At 37.3% G+C, this 19,233-nt stretch overlaps 1 protein-coding gene across 2 annotated transcripts in view; it reads right to left on the minus strand.

Annotated features, from left to right (window-relative positions):
• The window catches only part of cntn3b (contactin 3b), an 82,336-nt gene that overhangs the window by 42,778 nt on the left and 20,325 nt on the right, over nt 1-19,233 (minus strand). For both annotated transcript variants that reach the window (XM_017426956.3, XM_017426957.3), the window contains exon 4: nt 4,255-4,430. In XM_017426956.3, the coding sequence (XP_017282445.1) occupies nt 4,255-4,430 (176 nt within the window). The remainder of the gene's footprint in view (nt 1-4,254; nt 4,431-19,233) is intronic.

Here is a 19,233-nt window from a genome sequence, read left to right on the forward strand (position 1 = left end):
GTTGACCTCAACTATTTGTTTATGCACCTAAAATTTAATAGATCCAAAGGTTACTACTGACTAATGGAGACATGAATTTCAAGTTATCAGTAGTGAATCATTTAAAGCTGTTCCACAGATTTCTGCTCCTTAACTCCAATTTTGTGATACAAAATCACACTAATAAACACCTAAACAAATTTGCTACTGAGCTCTGTACATGAAAAGCCATACTGGCATATTTGTTGACATGAAAAATAGGCCAACTTAGACAGCATTAAAAATCAAAGTTGGGTAGTTATATGGTTATATGACCTAACAGGATTAAGACTATATTTCTTTATACAATATAATAGTGAAGCTAAATAAACACAAAAAAGGTCACAAAAAAAAGAAATTCTAGCTTTTCAGCAATACAGCTAAGTTTTCTAGTTTACATTTGGAGAATTTACATGTGGCATTAGTTAGAAACCTAAACTTGTGCAGCACAATCACACTTTATAAGTTCTAGTTTCATGTAACCCTGCAACTAATGCACAATTTATGCTCCACTGTTGTCCACATGACCATGATGCCAGTGTGATGCAATTTTTACCAGACAAGGCTCACTGCCTTTATTTTTCTATTATCTAGATCAGTCTGCAAAGATCTGCCAGGTTCCTTCATGGTCAACCATGTGCCCAATACTTTGTGATAATGCAGGTTGTGTGGAGTGGTAAGCACACCTGAAAGAACTCTAACTGTGAAGGTGGTGCCAACAATACAACACACACAAACCATAAATTTTTCCAAAGCAGAGAAAAAGAAATAATAACAAGTTTGGGGCAAAATTTGCTCCAAAATGTTTCACCAGAAGTGAGACAAACATGGGATTCAATTAACTTGTCCTCAACTTGACAAACACATGCATTATCTCCATATAAAGGATTGACGTTTAAAACAGTTGACCCATGAGTAAAACTCTGAGCGGCAGCTGACTCAAAAGACAATATAAGCACCTGCAATGTCCCAGAGGCTTTGAGGTTGTAGATATTGAAAACATGTCAAAATTGTAGTAGAGAACCTGCTTTAAGCCAGATTTTATCATAAACAGAACACTGAAAGTGAATGAAACAGACTAAATGAGGCTTCATCTTCACTTGCTGTCCCACAGCTTATGGTAAATGAAGCTTATGGTAAATACACAAAGTAAATGTCAGAAGAACATTAACGTGTTGTAAAGATGCATTTGCCAAGATATAATGTTGTGCATGAAAAATGGAAGATTAGAGTTTGACTTTTATATTTCTTTTGGTAGTCCTATTCAAGAAATGAATTACAAGTTCATCTTCCTTTGATTTATAACCTGCTGCAGTTTAGCTGTCAAGTTTACCAACTTTTCTTAAGAATTTAAAAAAGAGACTACAGTTTTGTTGGATTACTTTAGTCTTTTCATGACTATAAACACGAACTGGCAGGTTCAGAAATATAGCCATGCAAAGTAAATGCAAAATAACATGAGTCAATCAGTTTTTACTTAGAAGTTCAATAGTAAAGATGCTAAATTCTTTTTGTTGTTTTTTTCACCTAATCTTAAGCAGTATGCGTCCACTGTGGCTAGATCTGCTATTTTTGTCCTTAAATTTTATTTAACTTTTGTTAAATATTTTACCAAAGTGAATAAAGGTTTTAATTTTCTATAGGTAACACAAAATTGTGTAGTGCTGTTTCTCAGTCTCTTGTGACACTAGGGCAGTTTTGTGCCTGGGAATGTGTATAATGAATGTCAGTGAGCCATCAAAATGAGTCAGCGCATAATTTTAAGGTCACATACTACTGCTGCTTTAAGCTATGTTAGCTGTGAGATGAGCTCTTTCTGAAAAGAACTTGTTTGTCCAGCACATCTCAGCTGGATTGAGAGCTGGAAAATTTACAGTCAAAGTCAATAAACTTAAGCTTGTCCTTGTGGGGTTTTTTCTTTTAAATCTTCTAAAACCACTATCTTGCTTTTTACTTTGGCCTGTAAAAAGACGCCACTGCTGTTAGTTAACAGTTTCCAAGAAGTACTGTCATTGATCAGCAAGTGTATGTATTCAGGAACAAAGAATTTGTTGAAATAACATTCACATGAGAATAGGAGGACCCATAGTTTTCAAATCATAGTAGAACATGGTTCAAATCATTATTCTGCTTCTGGCTGCTTTGACTTATTTTCGGAGTTAGCCCTAAAAGCAAAAAAAACTTTGATGTACATCTGCTCCACAACTTTCTCACCAATTCGTAAACCTTCCTTCCTTAGTCCCCCTCTACAATATTCTTGATATTTCTTTCTCAATTTATTATTTTTTCTCCATCCACAGATTTCAACAAAAACTGAAAGACACATGCCGCACTACTAGATGGCACGAATGTCCACAATAATTACATATCAAAATACAGAGAAAAGCATTTTTCATTTAGCTAAAGGTTTTCCCAAAACAATTGTAGCTTTTTTCTCTTTGGTAATTGTTACATTTCAGCACACGATCAAAGTTTTCAGACAAAAGGACTGAGATGAAGCAAAATCAGTAAAAACAGCACAGGTGCTCTTTTGGTTTCTAGGGCACCAAGTGATATTAGGTGTGCACAAAATAGGTGGCTATGTCGTGTTACTGAAAAGCTCTTCATCTGCTGTGTACACAGATCCACCAAAAACAAAATTTAAAAAGCTCCACTTTGGAAAAAGTTAGTAAGAACGGTCTTTTTGTTCACCAAAAGCTCTGTTTATGTAGACTGGTGGTGCAAAAGCAGGAGCAACTCTGTTTTTTTTTTTTTTTTTTAGTTTGTGGATGGGGCCTTATACCACCTGATCACTCCAGATCAGTGAAAACAAGAAACATCTTAGAAAACACCAACTAAATACACAACATTTTGCTTTTGTTAAAGTTGATCCAAGCCATGAGCTCATTTTTTTTTCGACTTGTGACAAATAAAAATGTTACTGACTGATGTACTTTATATTCCTGACTCTTTTTCAGGAATCATTGTAATAAGGTAGTTAATGTTATTTGCCTAGCCTGTCAGTGGTTTTGATGCTATAGTTGATCAGATTGATGAAATACATTTTCCCAATGCCTGTAACTTCAGGTAACTGTTGTTAGATTAGGAAACAATAATATTATATTGTTTGAATGCATTTACATAATGGGCTAATGTACCCCTCAAAAAACACAAATATATAGAAAATACAATCAAACTGCAATAAATAAGGTTTCCCTAGCTATCTGTATGCCCAGAGTTTAAGACTTTGGTGACCCAGGCTGTATGAAAGCAGGCATTTATATCACAGTTTCTTTGTTCCTTAAAATTCAAATTAGGTTGTTTATGCTACAAAAATGAGCTATAGGAGGCCATGCTTATTGCGGTCGCAGCTGAATATTGAGGGCTAACCAAACGCAGCAGAGGAGAAACGACATTTCTATCTCAGGGCAGTCGCCTCATTACATGGAAAAACAGAGTATCAGCCCTGCTGATCTTTTAGGCCTCCCTCACCGTGCATTTAGGCAAGACAATAAATGTCAAGCAGCTCTGCTCTGCACCCGGTCCCCACAAGTGAGATTCATTACTGAGCTATAGGGATAATGGCAGTCCATCTCATGAGAGGAAGTGAAAGGCTCCCTATCCTTGGGACAGGATCAATAGTCAGCAGGCTTGATCAAGAAAAGAGCGTTGCCTCTACAAAGCTTGTCAGGAAGGTAGGACCCCACTCCACACTATCACATCCCAGCACTCCTTGTTGTCTTTTAAGCAGCAGGCTGGCAGAGCAGCAGTCAGCCTGTCACTGTCTGATCTGTTCACAATCAGCCACATACATTATACATGAAGAAGTATCTGGTGATTACTGTAGAAAGATAGAAACACTTTTCACGCATTATTTGTGTCTGTTTGCTTTAAAGCCTGGATAACAAGACCTGGAGTAGAACTTGGCGAAATATGAGTGTTCTGACGAAGCATAGAGGCTGTCAGAGTTTGAACCGCTAATGAGAATCAATGGGGTTCAGAGGCAGTCGGAGGCTACTCCTGTGTTTGCTGCATCTGACATTTCACTCAATTACAATGTCCCCTTGTGAAAATCTATTCCCAAGCAATCTAAATTAGAAATCAGAGGAGTAAATAAAATAAAAAAATAGCAAGTTGTGGGCCGCAAGCATATTACACACTTCAGGCTGACATATAGCAGATACAAAGAGTTGCCAAAATGTCATAACTGTGTCAGAGCCATGACGGGAAAATATTAGCAAATGTAGCATCACTTACATGCAAACTGAATGCTGGCTCTGCGGCTGAGGATAGTACCCCACGTATTGAAAGCCGTGCACTGGTACATCCCAGAGTCTTGGTCCTTGTCCAGGTTCCTAATGATCAGGCTTCCCCCAGACATGTGACGCCGGTAGTCGCTCCCCAGATCAATGAGTGTTCCGTTTAGCGACCATCTGGAAAAACGCAAACACAATCAGTACCTGAGCCCCCTGGAGATGAACACTTGCAGTGTTTTATCAGAGATCAATTTGGTTCTTTTGGTCTGCCCTGATCATGCTGAGAGGATAGAAGGTGAGTAATATAAGTAGGGCTACATATTACCACATGAAACATGAAGGAACTCAGCACCAAGTTAGGAAGAAAAAAATAAAAAGTTCACAGTAAACACCGGGGGATTTTATTAGTTTTAAATTGTTGTTTTGTTTGTTTGTTTTTTCATTGAGATAAAGTAGTAAAAACTCAAGCGTCTGTACTGCTATCTAGTTATCTCAGTTTTAATTGCCCCTAGTCTGAAAGGTTTGGGCTTGATTTCATCTTTACTAGGGAGAGAGGTTAATTGATAATCTGAAAAAGTTCCCAACGGTGTAAAAACTGAGATGATAGACATAGAAACAAGACTTTTGAGTGTGTTTTGCACTTTCTTTGGTCACCACTCCTGTACAGAATGAGGTACGTTAAAATCTGTTGGCATGAAATTTGTACAAATATAAAAAGTACCCAAAGGATAGAATCAAAATAGTTTAAGCAAATTCAGCATAGTGGAATTTTACACCATTTTAATTTTGAATAGGATAGTATTTACCTAGAATTTCCTAACAACAAAATATTTGTGCTGCTGTAAAAGGAAGACAATAGGAAGGTTCATGGGTGTGGTGAAGACCGTTGATAGAGGAGGATGCTGAGATAGGGTGTGATGGAAGCAGATGATGTGCTGTGGCAGGGAGCAGCCAAAAGAAGAAAGTATGTGTTGTAATACAGGTCCTTGTTACAACATGATGTTACACATAAACTACATAATATATAGTTTGGTTTAGACTCTTCAATTAATTTTAGCAGCAGTTAGATTGGTCTGCTTTTCAGAAATCCTAACTGATTCTCCACAAAGAGCTCTCACTGCCGGATACTGATGGTGAGACACTGTTGGGTCATATCACCCTGCTCCAAAAAGAAAAAAAAAGAAAGACAACTGAAAAATCATATTATTACTTCGTACTCTCGAATGTGAGCCCTTTGTACCTAAACTTAAAAACAGCAAGCAAAACTGACTCTAAATAGTGAAGAAATTATTACAGAAGTGTATTGAAAAGCAGTATTCCTTTAAGGAATGCAGATTTCTCCCTTTTTTACTTGCCAAAGTTATAAACAAAGATCTCATGCAATCTGTTAGTGTTTCAAGTATGTGTTGGAGCGTGCTCTCCACAAATACCACATCAAATTGTACCTCAGCATTTGTAAAACTGACTGAGTTATAGCTATTTTTGTATTTGCTAAGGTCAATTTAGTGTGGCAGCTGCCTTAAATCAGGTTGACTGTTAAACAGTTGTAGACACACATCTGATTATTATTACCTGCAAGAACCTGTCCACTGGTGTGAATGTTTTGCTAACAGACAGGCAGTCACACACAGACATGGGCAATCACATGATTGCCCACCTTCCATGGCAGCAGATGTTAAAAATAACTCTCCTGCAGTTGTCTCAAACTTAAATCACATATTTACAGATTATGTGACTCTCTTCCCTCTGCCCTTCAGTCACCTTAAAAGTATTTTTCCTCTGAACTTAAGCACTCCTCACTTAATGCTGCTGGCTATGTTTAATGTTATTGTGACACTTTAGGGGTCAAAAACAATGCAAAGGTTACTTTGTGCATACCTCAGAGTAGTCAGGGACTGTCAGAGGCAGGATTTGACTAAAAATAGAACAGGTTATGGCTAGAATACATGCCAACTTTTGGGTTCTAGTTTCGTCACCGCACATACTTGAAAAATCATAAGCATGTCTGTAATTTCTTGTGGATGTGCAAATGGAGGCAGATATGAATCTGAAAAGAGATGAAAATGTCTAAATATTTTGTCATATTAACATAACAAATCTGAGAGACTGAGGAGCCTTGGCAGATTTATTTGCTCTTTGAGCGCTTTCTAATTACTTTTCTGTTTGTGCTTTTGTATTTCTGATGTATTGCTCTCTGACACCTTCATATTGCATTGTCTCCAGACCATTTCCCTAAGAAAGGTCACGAGATGCTCTGTCATGCAAGCTGAATTCATGAAGTGACAGCTATTAATCACAGCTTGAGTCAGAGACAAAGCACTGAATAATGTTCACACTCGACAATAAAAAACACTTCATATGTAATTCACTGGAATCTGTCAGTTTGATAGTGACATATTTCAAGGAGATGTCAAATCCTATATGACACCTGCAGCAGTAAGCAGGCTAACCGGACTTCATCTCAGAGGTTTAACACAGATATAAAATGTTAGGTCTCATGCTTCTTATAGAAAGTGAAAAATAAAGCATTATTGCAATGCCAGGTATAAGTCTCCCTCAGCAAAGGGATTGCAAAATGAAAATTCCAATGATGAGGAGGAGAAAAAAATCAATATCATTTTTAGCCTCCCAGGCAAACTATCAGGCAGTTAGAATGATGCATCATGCAGTCTTAAAGCCACTCGTGGCTCTCCCCGGTTTCCTGCCTGACAAACTACAAAAGACAAAGCTGTCTTTCATCTTGTAGCCTGCATTATTCATCCAAGAGTCTCTGCCAGTCACTTAATCTGACTGATTTTGTCACTATTTCAACAATGTTACTCTCAAACAACCCGCGCTTCACATAAAAACCTTTAGCTTTTCAAGAATTATGCATAAAAACACCAACATTAAACACTCATCTGTTCATGTGAGGCATTCCTTCATTTGAAAACCCCACTGTTCCTCTCTCTCCCCTTCTGCTGATGTCAAAGAAGGAATTATTATATGTGTAAAAGGGGAGAAGGTTAAAAAAAAAGAATGGATAGTTAAACTTGGAGCAGCCCAGCATGATTGAATTTAATGGGAGATGAAGGTAGGCAGCCTGGACAGATCACACCCCCCCAGTGAGGCAAGCTGGCACAATAAGTAAGCCTCCCACCCTCTCCTCTCACCCAGAGACACACTCTGATATTAGAAGACACATTTGCCTTTCTTATTCAATCTCATTTCAATTCACTTTCTTTACATAGCTTCAGTTCACAGCACAAGTCCTCCTAAGGCTGCATAAACAACAAGGAAACAAGTTTACAGAGTCTATAAAAAGTATTCACCCCCTTGGATGCTTTTATGCTTTTATTGCTGTCATGAATCAGTCATTGACAGTATAAATTGGCCTTTTTGACAAAATATTGTTTAAAAAAAAAAAAAAAAAAAACTGCATAATGTTATAGTGAAATCAAATTTCTACAGAGTCATACCAATTCAAAAAACATATGCCAAGTATAACTATTCAGCCCCTTTAAAGTGACAGTCCTAATTCAACTCAGAGAAAAGATTATGGAAAAGTACAAGTCAGGGGATGGATACCAAAAAGGATTCCCAAGGTCCTAAACATCCTCAGGAGTTCTGTTAAATCCATCATCAGGAAATAGACAAAATATGGGACATGTAAATCTACCAAGAGCAGGCCAACCTCATAAACTGTTGAACACAACTCGATTAAATCTAGTCTGGCAAATTGCTATAACAATTGGCCAACAATTGTTATAGCTCAGTCTCTCCCATCTCACCTGTTGAAGCTTGTACCTCCTTCAGAGTGCTCATAGGTGTCTTAGTGGCCTCTCTCACTAATCTCCTCTTTCTTTGTGAATATTTATACAATCACTCATTTTACATCACATATATATTTTTTGAATTGGTGTTACTCTACTTGTGTTAATTTACACTTTGACATTGAAGATGTTTCTCTTTTATTTGTAAAGTAGGCTGATTTATATTTAACTTGATTGATTTATGACAGCAATACAAGCCTAAAACATTCAAGGAGGTGAAACTATTTATAGTCCAATTCAGACAAATGCAATGCAATTCACACCATTTTTAAATAAAGTCCTTATTAATACTGCTAGAACCAATCTAAAGGTAAATCATTAAGATTCAGGTATTAGTATTTATAAAAAAGTTAATTTATATTTTAATCAACACAATATAACTACCAATTTAAAGATAATATATATTTTTTATTGTGAAACAAACAAGACAAAAACCTCCTCAAGCTTGGTACACTGAAATCACTGAAATTTCCAGTTCAAAGCTGCTCCAGCTCCATCAAACTGAATAGGCACTTCTTGTGTCCAGTATTCTTTAAATCAAACCAGAGATTCATAGTTGGATTGAGGTCTTGGCTTTGACTGGGGCATTCCAAGAGATTTAACTATTTTTCCTTAAATCACCAGAGTGCTTAAGGTTACTGTCCTGCTGGAAGAAGGACCTCCATTTTAAATCTGTGAAAGACATAAATGAGTTTCTTTCATGATTTTTCCTGCATTTTGCATTATTCATCTTTCCTTGCTGGTAAGAAAGATCTCTATAGCATGAACCCTAACCCTAACCACTGTCACTGTGAGGATGATTTCATCAGCACAATGACATATGTTACGTTTGCACTAAATATGGCCTGTTCCTTGATGGTCAGAAAGTTCAAATTTAGTTTAATCTGACCACAGCACTTTCTCCATGTTGAAGGAGTTTACAATATGTTTTGGTATACTACTTTTTTAACCATTGACTTTGTCCTGCCACTCTGCCATGAAGCCCAGCTCTATGCAGCTTATGGTGGTCCAATGGACAGGTCCTCCCAGCTCTGCAGAAGAGCTGCTCAGCTTCATCAGGGTTATCGTTGGCCTCTTGATTGCTTCTGTAATTAATGCCCTCTTTGCCCAGTGTGTGTTTTTTGGCTGGTTTGCTGTTGTAGTGTAAACTTTTCATTGTCTGATAATAGATTTAATGATGCTCCTTGGGATATTCAGGGCTCTGGGATAATTTTCATATTACCCAACCCTTGATCTGTACTTTTCCACAACTTTGTCTCTTGACCTTAGTGGACAGTTCCTTGGTCCTCATGCTGTCCCTTGCTTGGTGGTATACCTTACTACTTAAAGGTCTTCCACTGGTGTTGATTCTGGGGCTATCAGAATATGTGTATATACACAGAGATTATTTGGCACTTAGATTGTCCCCATGTGGATCTTTTTTAACTTATTATGCAGTTTGAAGGTAACTGTTTACGCTTCAAATCAAAAGAGGTAAATGCACACAACACTGTGTGTGTGTATTATCCTCATATATGTATATGGAATATTTTACAACAAGTCTGTTTTTTTTTTTTTACCTATTTAACTTCATTAGTTTAGAGCATTTAGAGTAGGTGCATTACTCACATTAAAAATCCATTTAAATTTCAAGTTGTAAGGCAATAGAAAGACTACCAGGAGGGTGTCTACTCTTACAACCTACTATACATACTGAAGAGGTAGAACCCTTTCTTAATTTTTGGAAATTGTTTTAGATATTTCATTGCTCAGCTGTAACAAAAAGCCATAATAAAAAAAGTTATTTTTACCTTGAGTTGTTATGTGTTTTCACTGTGAATGAATTTACATTATTTTGCAAGTAACTGAAATAACTTATTATGGTCTACAAAATCTCTTTGGTTAAAAGACCACTGAATTACTGTCATCCTTACAGCAATAGATAAGAAATGAAATGTGTCAAGAAACTCCTATTTCCTTATTGACATACTGTTTCAGAAGACCAGCACTTGATTTGATCTGACAAAGAACATGGATGTAAAGACCTGTTTTGACCAATACATTTGCCACAAAAAAGAAACCTATGGCCTAACACTTTGCTCTGGTTTCTATGGTTACTTGACTTGAAACAGACTCTTTTTGGTGAAATCTAGAGAAGGTTTTCCATCCAAACCCTCAGGCTGGACTGCTGAATGCACCTCACATGAAGCAAACTAAAAACCTCACTGTCTACAGGCAGTCTCCTCTCATCTCTTCACCCCCACTTGCACCCTTGCACTATAATTACTGGTGATTCCAAAATTGTAGCAGTTGCTTCATAAAGGCAGTCATGCACTGTTTCCCTGTGCCAAAGTTCCCTTTATCCTGGGTAAACTTTGAGATTTACTGCACCTTATTCCAGCCTCTATGAGAATTGGATTTCATGTGGGGACTAATGACACAAACCAATGAGTGTTCACACAAAAAGATTTTAATCTCCTCATTAATGTTTTAAAAAGCAAAGGAAAGAATGTGTATTTTATCAAAGGAGGGGAAATCTCTATAGTTCTGTCTGAAGCTGGTACAGAAAAAGAAATATGACTACCCTTTTTCACAATGGCTTTCCATGAAACACAGAAGTGATTTTTGAATTACTTCTATTTGTTTTTGAATCTGTAGACAGTTTGGCACTTGAGTACTTATCTGAACTTCCCTGCCCTCACTCTAAATGCAGACCTCTTAGACCAACAGAAAAACTGCTTTTAGCCGTTTCCTGATTGAGACTGGTGAGAAGAAAAGATTGTGCTTTTGCAGTGGCAGTTCCAAAGCTGTGGAACAGCCTTCCACTGTCAATTATAAGTGCCCTACTGATACATTAAAACCACAACTCGAGACATACAGTATCTGTTCTCTTTAGGTTTCAGCTGGATTTAAAGCTACAATCCAATTCTTTAAGGAATTCATTCACTTTAGTAATGATGGATCAAAAAGAAAAAGGGAACAATAAGACTTTTGCTGTCTGTCTGTTAGCAAAATATCTCATGATCCACTGTACACATTTTAAACAAACTCTTAGAAAGTAATCACCGGATTACCTCTACCACTAATGAACTTTTAGAGTTAACCCTATTGAAGCTGTTCGCATCAGCCTACTGAACTAATAAAACACAAAAGTGGATACAACTCAGTCAATTCAATTTTATAGATATTGACCTAGAATTTGATGTGGTCCCCAACACATACTACAAGTATATTGCACAAGACCTTTGTTAAAATTTTTGTGATTAACTAATTGGAGTCAACTCAGTCTGTCTGTTAGCAAAACATCTCATGAACCACTGGACAGATTTTAATGAAACTTTCAGGAAAACAATGATAAATTGACTGTACTTATATAATGCCTTCTTGCAAACAGGCAACTCAAAGCACTTTACAAAACAATCTGTGTCCTCATTTACCCATCCACACACACATATTTATACAGGACTCTACTGCAACTCTACAAAGCTAATAATAAAATAAATCATTCTATAGAGTCTAATAGGTGCTTTACACTTCATTCATGCACCTATGGGACATACACCGGCAGCAGTGAGGTGTTCAGTGTCTTGCCCAGGGACACTTCAATATGTGACTTCTGCCAGGAATCAAACTTCCAACTGCTCTAACTACTGAGCCACAGCCACCCCAAATCGTTGTAGCTGAGAGAAAAGGTTGCCGGCCTTTCTGTGTAGAGCTTGTTCTCTCCATACATATGTGTGTTTTCTCCAGATAATTCACAAATTTGACTACAGGAGTTTCATTAGATGGTGGAAGGAATACTTCTAGGACTTTCTCTATCCCACCAACAAGTTTTCCATAGCAGAAGCTGAGTCTAGGGACTTTGGGATGGGTCTGTCCATAACCGGGACTGAGGTTGCCGATGTAGCTAAAAAACTCCATGACAGCAGGGCTCCAGGGGTGGATGAGATCATCACTGAGTTCTTTAAGGCTCTGGATCTTGCTGGGCTGTCTTGGTTATCACACCTTTGCAACATTGCATAGACATTGAGGGCAGTGGCATTGGATTGGCAGACTGGAGTAGTGGTTTGCCTATATAAGAAGGGGGATCGTAGGGAGTGTTCCAATTACAGGGAATTCACATTCCTCAGCCTCCCTGGTCTATTCAGGGGTGCTGGAGAAGAGAGTCCAGTCGATAGTTGAACCTCAGATTCAGCAGAAACAATGCAGGTTCTGTCCTGGTAGTGGAACACTGGAACAGTTATTTGGGAATTTGTCCATTCAGTGGACATGTGTTTTCTGGACATGGTGAAGACATTTGACCGTGTTCCCTGAGTGACCATGGGGTGCTCCGTGAGTGTGGGATTGAAGGTCTGTTGTTACAAGACATTCACTCACTATAGAAATGATGCAAGAGTCTGGTTTGCATTGCCGGCAGTAAGTCATGGTAAGAGTTGGACTTTGCCAGGTCCTGTTGGCATCATCAAGCCGTGATCTCCAGTTCTCACTGGAGCTGTTCACAGCCAAGTGTGAAGTGGCTGGGATGAAAACCAGCACCTCTATATCTGAGGTCATGGTTCTCAGTCAGAAAAGGGTGAATTGCGCTCTCTGGGTTGGGAAAAGGGGCTGCCTGAAGTAGAAGAGTTTAAGTATTTTGGGGTCTTGTTCACAAGTGAGAGAAGAATGAAGCAGATTGACAGACAATTACTGAGTACTCTGAACCAGTCCATGGTGGTTAAGAGGGAGCTCAGCTGCAAGGCAAAACTCTCTGCTTACCGGTTGGTCTACCTGCCTACCCTCACCTATGGTCATGAACTTTGGGTAGTGACCAAAATAATGAGACTGCAGATACAGACAGTTTAAATGAGTTTTCTCCAAAGGGTAGCTGAGCTCTCCCTGGGAGATAGGGAGAGAAGTGGGACTTGGAATAGAGCTGCTGCTCCTCCACATCAAGAGAAGCCAGTTGAGGTGGTCTGGGCATTTGGTAAGGATGCCCTCTGGACGCCTTCCTAAGGAGGCAATCTGGGCATGTCCAACTGGGAGGAGACCATAGGGAAGGCGCAGGACACGCTGGAGAGACTATGTCTCTCGGATGGCCTGGGAATGCCTTGGAATCTTCTTGGAAGAGCTGGAAGAGGTTGTCGTAAATGGAGTTTGTTGACATTTTTAAAAAGTAATCACTAATCACTATGCTTACAACTGATTTACTTTTGTTAATTCAATTCAAGATGGTTGCCATAGCTAATCAACACTAGCCAATACAAAAAGGACTATAACTAATTTTACAGTAATGAGATAAATTTTGATGCGATAGTAGTGGAAGTATTCATAACACATCTTGTGATCTTGCATTATAAAACAAATATCATTATTTTCAATGTCTGAATAAATAATGCTACATATACAGTACGTTTTTTTAACAAAAATTATCTTAGTCTAAAACTTTGAAAGAAATGCTAGACCTTAAACAATTTATTTTTCAACTTGCATACACTTTGAACTTGTCTTTGCTTTACTTTACTTTACTGCTTATGCATCCATGTTGTGTTCTGTACTTTGGACAAATGTGAAAACTGTGTGTTTTCATTGTTCTTGATAGTTACATTTATTCTGATAATATATACAATATTTAATCATTGTTTGACTTAGCTCAAGAAAAAAAAACTAATAACTCAAGTAAATCAACATTAAATGGTCATTTTTTTGCAGCACTGAAGTCTAGTGCTTAATTAGAGCACAGGCCATGTTAGCAATATTTTTTTGTTGTACTCCAAAACTAAAGGTATATTTTTTAGATATTTTATTTTTCGAAGTGAAACTGCTTCATTCAAACAGAAAAGTAAGGTTGAGATCTTAATGCAAGTTCAGCCCACAGTCGAACACACTGACTCTAACAGCACATCAGGACTAAGGGGGGCTTACAGTAAGTCAGACAGAGTCCAGAAAAAAACCTCCCTCTCCTTTCTCCCTCCATGCTGCTGTGCACTGCAGGCGTGTGGTGGTCTGAGCATGCTCTGTATGAACTCCTTGTGACCTTGAGGTTCCCATTAATTTTGCATGAGGACTCCTCATCAAGTAGACCAAGAATTGTACTGCAGCAGCAGTGGCTCACCTGGCTTTTCCCAAAGCCAGACGCCCACTGAGACAGCAGCCCACACACACACACACACACACAGACACACAAAGCATTTGAGCTGATAATGGAAATTCAATTGGTGACCAGGGTACGCTCTACAATTATGTTTAGTAGGTTATCACTGCTGTGTTAAAATAAATTGATGTTCATTTTGCTTTCAAGCCAAGTGTAGCACAATGAAGAATTCTAAACCCTCTCTTTATCATTGTAGGCTGCTTTGTGTGTGTTTGTGTAGGGGGGGTATGTATGGATGTGTGTGTCTGTTTGTTTTTGAACAGGCCAGCTTACAAATCCAATACAATCAGTTACATATTGACAGATGCACAGCCCGTGCCCTGGTCAATTCATCCCTTCAGCAAATTGTACCCCCACTTTGTACCCACCAACTGATGTTTCATAGCAATTGGGTACAAAACCCAGCTATAGGCCTAACCACACTTATACTACTACTACTACTACTAATAATAATAATAATAATAATAATAATAATAATAATAATCAGTTATCTTCATTTTAAAAGTGTTCTTCAGAAGATTAAATGGTCAATGCTGGGGTGTTGGGGTGCCTATCAAGGTGCATATAAAGAGAAAGGTGGTGGATTGCTTTTTGTACCCATAAATTATGTGTACAAAGTCATCAAAACTGCAAAGCTACAGTTTGACAAAGGTGTGAATTGACCCAGAGCTATTCACACAAATACACAAGCCCGTTTTTTCATTTTATCCTGCTAGTTCTGAAGTCTAACAAGCCCAAGGGTCGTAGGATTTTCTCAAGGTATAAAGAGACAATTTACCATCCAAAAGATAAGAATTGATTCCCTTTGAAACAAGATTCAGTGCTATTACCAGGCTCTGTCCTACAATGACATTCATAACAAAGAAAAAAAAGAGGAGTACATTTTTTAATCACACACAGTTTTTTCTATTTGTGTCTCTATTCCCTCATAGAAACCCTTAAACTACGGTAAAGTCATACATCTGCTTGAAGTCACATTATGTGATGGCAGACACCAGGCACAGCACTTTTTTATCCCCTCTTTCCAATCACCACTGTGCCCTTGATCCTGTGTTACAGCAGATTCATAGTAAACACAGTGACAGGTGTATTCATAAAGCAGAGCTCTGAGCCCTGGAGTGTGCTCTGGTGCTACGTTGGACTATTTGTCAACTGAAGAACTGTCAGGGTTCCTGTTCGCATGTTCGCTGTGTCACCAATTGGTTGATGGGAGGGTGGAGCAGAGAGCAAAGGAAGTTCAGTGGTACAGAGCCACCAAGACACTGTAACTCAAAAACATTAAGATTATAGTCAGTTTATATCTACTACATGTCTGGACTGTAGTATTTAAACAAACTAAATTGAATTTTCATCCAGTTTAACAGCTTGTGTCAATGTCAAGTCAAATCTACAATTTTTATTATATGAAGAGAGATTAAGGAAGGGAAGTTTAGGTTTTAAGTTTCCAACGTCCTTGGCCTGTTTATTATATGGCATCTGTTTATAATGGCCATTAAATCACCAGTCTGCATTGCTTCTGCTCTGCTGGATCCTCTTCTATACCAAATAGTTTCCACATATGAGCCTATATGCAACTTTGTGGTCTTTTTTTGTAATATCCAAGCATTAACAGTTAGTGCTAATGATTAACCCACAATTAAAAGCATAAACCTAGTAATTAGCTTCTGCTACCAAAGTCAAAGTGGTTATAATTTTTTATCCCATATCTGTGTATGTGCTTGCCTGTAGTGTTAGGAAATACATCATAAACAAATAATAATGGACAGATTTGAATGAAAATTTAAGAAAGTAATCATGGAATGTAGAATTAAATCTCATTAACTTTTGGAGTCAACCCAATTTAGGATGGCCATCACAGCCAGCACAAAAATGGCTATAAATGCTTTATTTTAAATGTGGTTTGGTGAAAATTTGGTGTAGTAGTAGCTGGAAATGATCCTCAACACATACTCCAAGTGCCATTCATTGTGGAGTACCTTTGCTTAAATCATTGGCAATAATTGTCAAACTCAAGACTGTCTGTCTGTGAGCAAAATATTTCACAAACCAATGGACAGTTTTAAAATGAAACATTCAACAAATAATCATTACATGTACATCTTCAACTTATTATTAATATTTGGAATCAACCCAAATCAAGATGGCCGCCACAGCTAATTGAAAATAACCAACACAAAAATGCTTGGTCAGTTTTACAATGATTGAGCTAAAGATTAACGTGGTAGTAGCTGACAGTCATTCACACATTCTGAGTGTAAAATCTCACAATATCAAATGAGATGGTGCATATTGTTGTTTTCAAATTTGACCAAAATGGCTATAACTCATATGTCATTTCTTGGTATGAGATGATTTTAGTGTCTCTGGCATGAAAGGAGGCAGGCGATATGCATTCCTTCAAGGGATGATAGAACTTTAGTTTGATATACTTTGTTTCCATTACCTCTTTGTTCCGCATTTTAAGTATTACATGCATTTACAAAGCTAGAAAAAGCTGTTTTTTCCGTCTGTGCTATAGCACTCCAGTTTTATTGTATAATTATTTTCAAAAATTTTTCATCCTTCATTTCACTCAGTGCACTGATGCTGGATGACATGTTCCTTTTACAGCTAAGAATGTCGATTTCGCTTTTTAGTTTCTATCGATCTTCATTCTACATCCTGTTGTAAATACTAAAATTTGGATTTGTTTGTTGCAGAAATAGTCTTCGACAAATGCAACATTTAGTTTTGTTTGAGCAATTGTCCAGCATCTTATTTTCCGTCCGGAAATTACAAAGCTACTTTTCTGTTGCTTTTTTCAAAGAATCAATTTTAAATATTTATGCTCTCAGCAGTAATAACTGAGCACAGTCTGAGAGACATATATTCAGGAAAATTGTGTAGTTTTGCTAAATGGTTTCACAGGTAGACAAATGTATTGTTGTTTTTGATGGGGTTACTTTGGTGGTGGTGTGTGTGGGTGTGTAAGGGAGATTAAAGTACTTCAATGTACTTTTGTAGTACTGCATTCTTTTATTTACAATAAGATATTTTGCTCTTTTTACAGTATGACAGACATCTGTTTTATTAGCTCTTCTTTAGACCAGCAAGAATTTGTGTTAATCTTGTTTTACACAAGATGTTTTTCACCTATTTACACTCATACAGTGCTATAGAAGTTACTGCTTATATATATATATATATATATATATATATATATATATATATATATATATATATATATATATATATAAGCAGTTATTTCAAGTTCTCACTCATACAAGGACAAGCATATTAGGGGCAGTGGGTGGTATAGTGTTATGCCCAAAGACATTTTGGCACATTTGCAGGGGCTGAAAATTGAGCCCCTGATCCTCTGATTGGAGGATAACCTCCTTACCACTGGGCTAAAGCTACATCCTCCAAACATGACACACTTTTGCATACATACTGTATGCATTTTGTCAATCATTGCTAAATACAGATGTCAGTATGATATGTCCTAGGTTTATATGTTTTAAGTTTTTTTCTTTTTTACACCAAATGTAGTCTAATTTTAGTCTATACAATAGACATTTTAGATGTTCTTTCAGTTTGTTTTTATTTTTATGCAACTAACTTAAAAATAAGAAATCTTTGTTTGGCATTATTTTTTTATTTTCAAATGAATTTGACAAATTTAATAAATTCATTTCATTTCACAACAAAGAAAAACTAAAAGTCATACAGTGTTTTTGTTTTCTCAAGTTAACACAATGACCTATCATTAAAGTTTAGATATACAATGCTTCTACATCTTCATCTTGATGTTTGGTAAGTAAAATTTTTAAACAGAAATGGACAAGTTGGCTAGAGTCACAAATAAGAAAAAATGAGGTGGGAAAAAACATCTGTGCAGTTTAGAGTTGGTATTCGGGGACCCAGCCTACCTAATATTTTCAGCACCTGTAAGTGATAAATAATAATAGATCTAAGCACCATCATTGGTGTGAATAAATATTATTTAGGTTGGCTGTAAAAAAATAAAAAAATAAAATAACAAAGATAAAAGCATCACAGGTGACTCCTATTAATATTCATGGGTCACAATTTTAGTCATGTGATGTGGACGTTGGTCTACACAAAACAAAATCTCAAAATTTCCCCACTGGGATTATAATACTCCTATATTTAAGAGATATGGAGAGAAATATGTGGTATATACTTTCTGATGAGACAGAAACATTTGATCAATCCACAAATCACTGTCAAACCTTTCAACTCCATTGTTTTACCCATCATTTAGACCACAGGTGTCAAACTCCATTCCTCGGGGGCCGCTGTCCTGCGTGTTTTAGATGTGTTCCTGCTTTAAAATGGTTTAAATGGATGACTTGTTCCCATGCTCCTGGAGAACTTGATGATTTGTTGAGGAGCTAATCAAACCATTCGAATCAGGTGTGTTGGAGCAGAAAAAAACTAAAACCTCCAGGACAGTGGCCCTCGAGGCCTGGAGTTTGACAACTGTGATTTAGACTGATTCTTCACCTATTAGTATAACAGTGTAGCGGTTTGAACTCTATTTTTAAAGGTCTCATAGCAGTTCAAAGGTGAAGAAACACATGTTATCAGAGGGACACAACACAACACTGGTCAGAATTAAACTTGATTTCTTCAGTGGATTCAATATATTTTGATTTAATAGCTTGACTCTGAAATTTTATATCTTATAATGAAATGGACAGAATTTATTTTATTTTTAATTATAAGATTAATAATTTCCCATCACTACAGCGTAATTTTACCTTACAGAAGCTCCATTTTCATTCATGAAAAATGAACTCTATTCATCCTTTCATACACACTCTCCCTTCTTTTGCTGTTGATGAAAAACCTCCAGGCAAAGAGGTTGGGAACAGAAGGAGTGGCTTTTTTCTTGCATTTCAAATAAACGACTACGGAACAAACACTCCCACAGGTAAGATTATACTGTGGGAGTCTGTTATTATATATAAAAAAAAAAAAAATTCCCTTCTCACCCTCCGCGGGTGGTCTTTGTTTCATCCTCTGAGCTTGGGTCCTCTACCAGAGGCCTGGG

Source organism: Kryptolebias marmoratus, linkage group LG4 (assembly GCF_001649575.2).
Source record: "Kryptolebias marmoratus isolate JLee-2015 linkage group LG4, ASM164957v2, whole genome shotgun sequence".
Taxonomy (NCBI): Eukaryota; Metazoa; Chordata; class Actinopteri; order Cyprinodontiformes; family Rivulidae; genus Kryptolebias; species Kryptolebias marmoratus.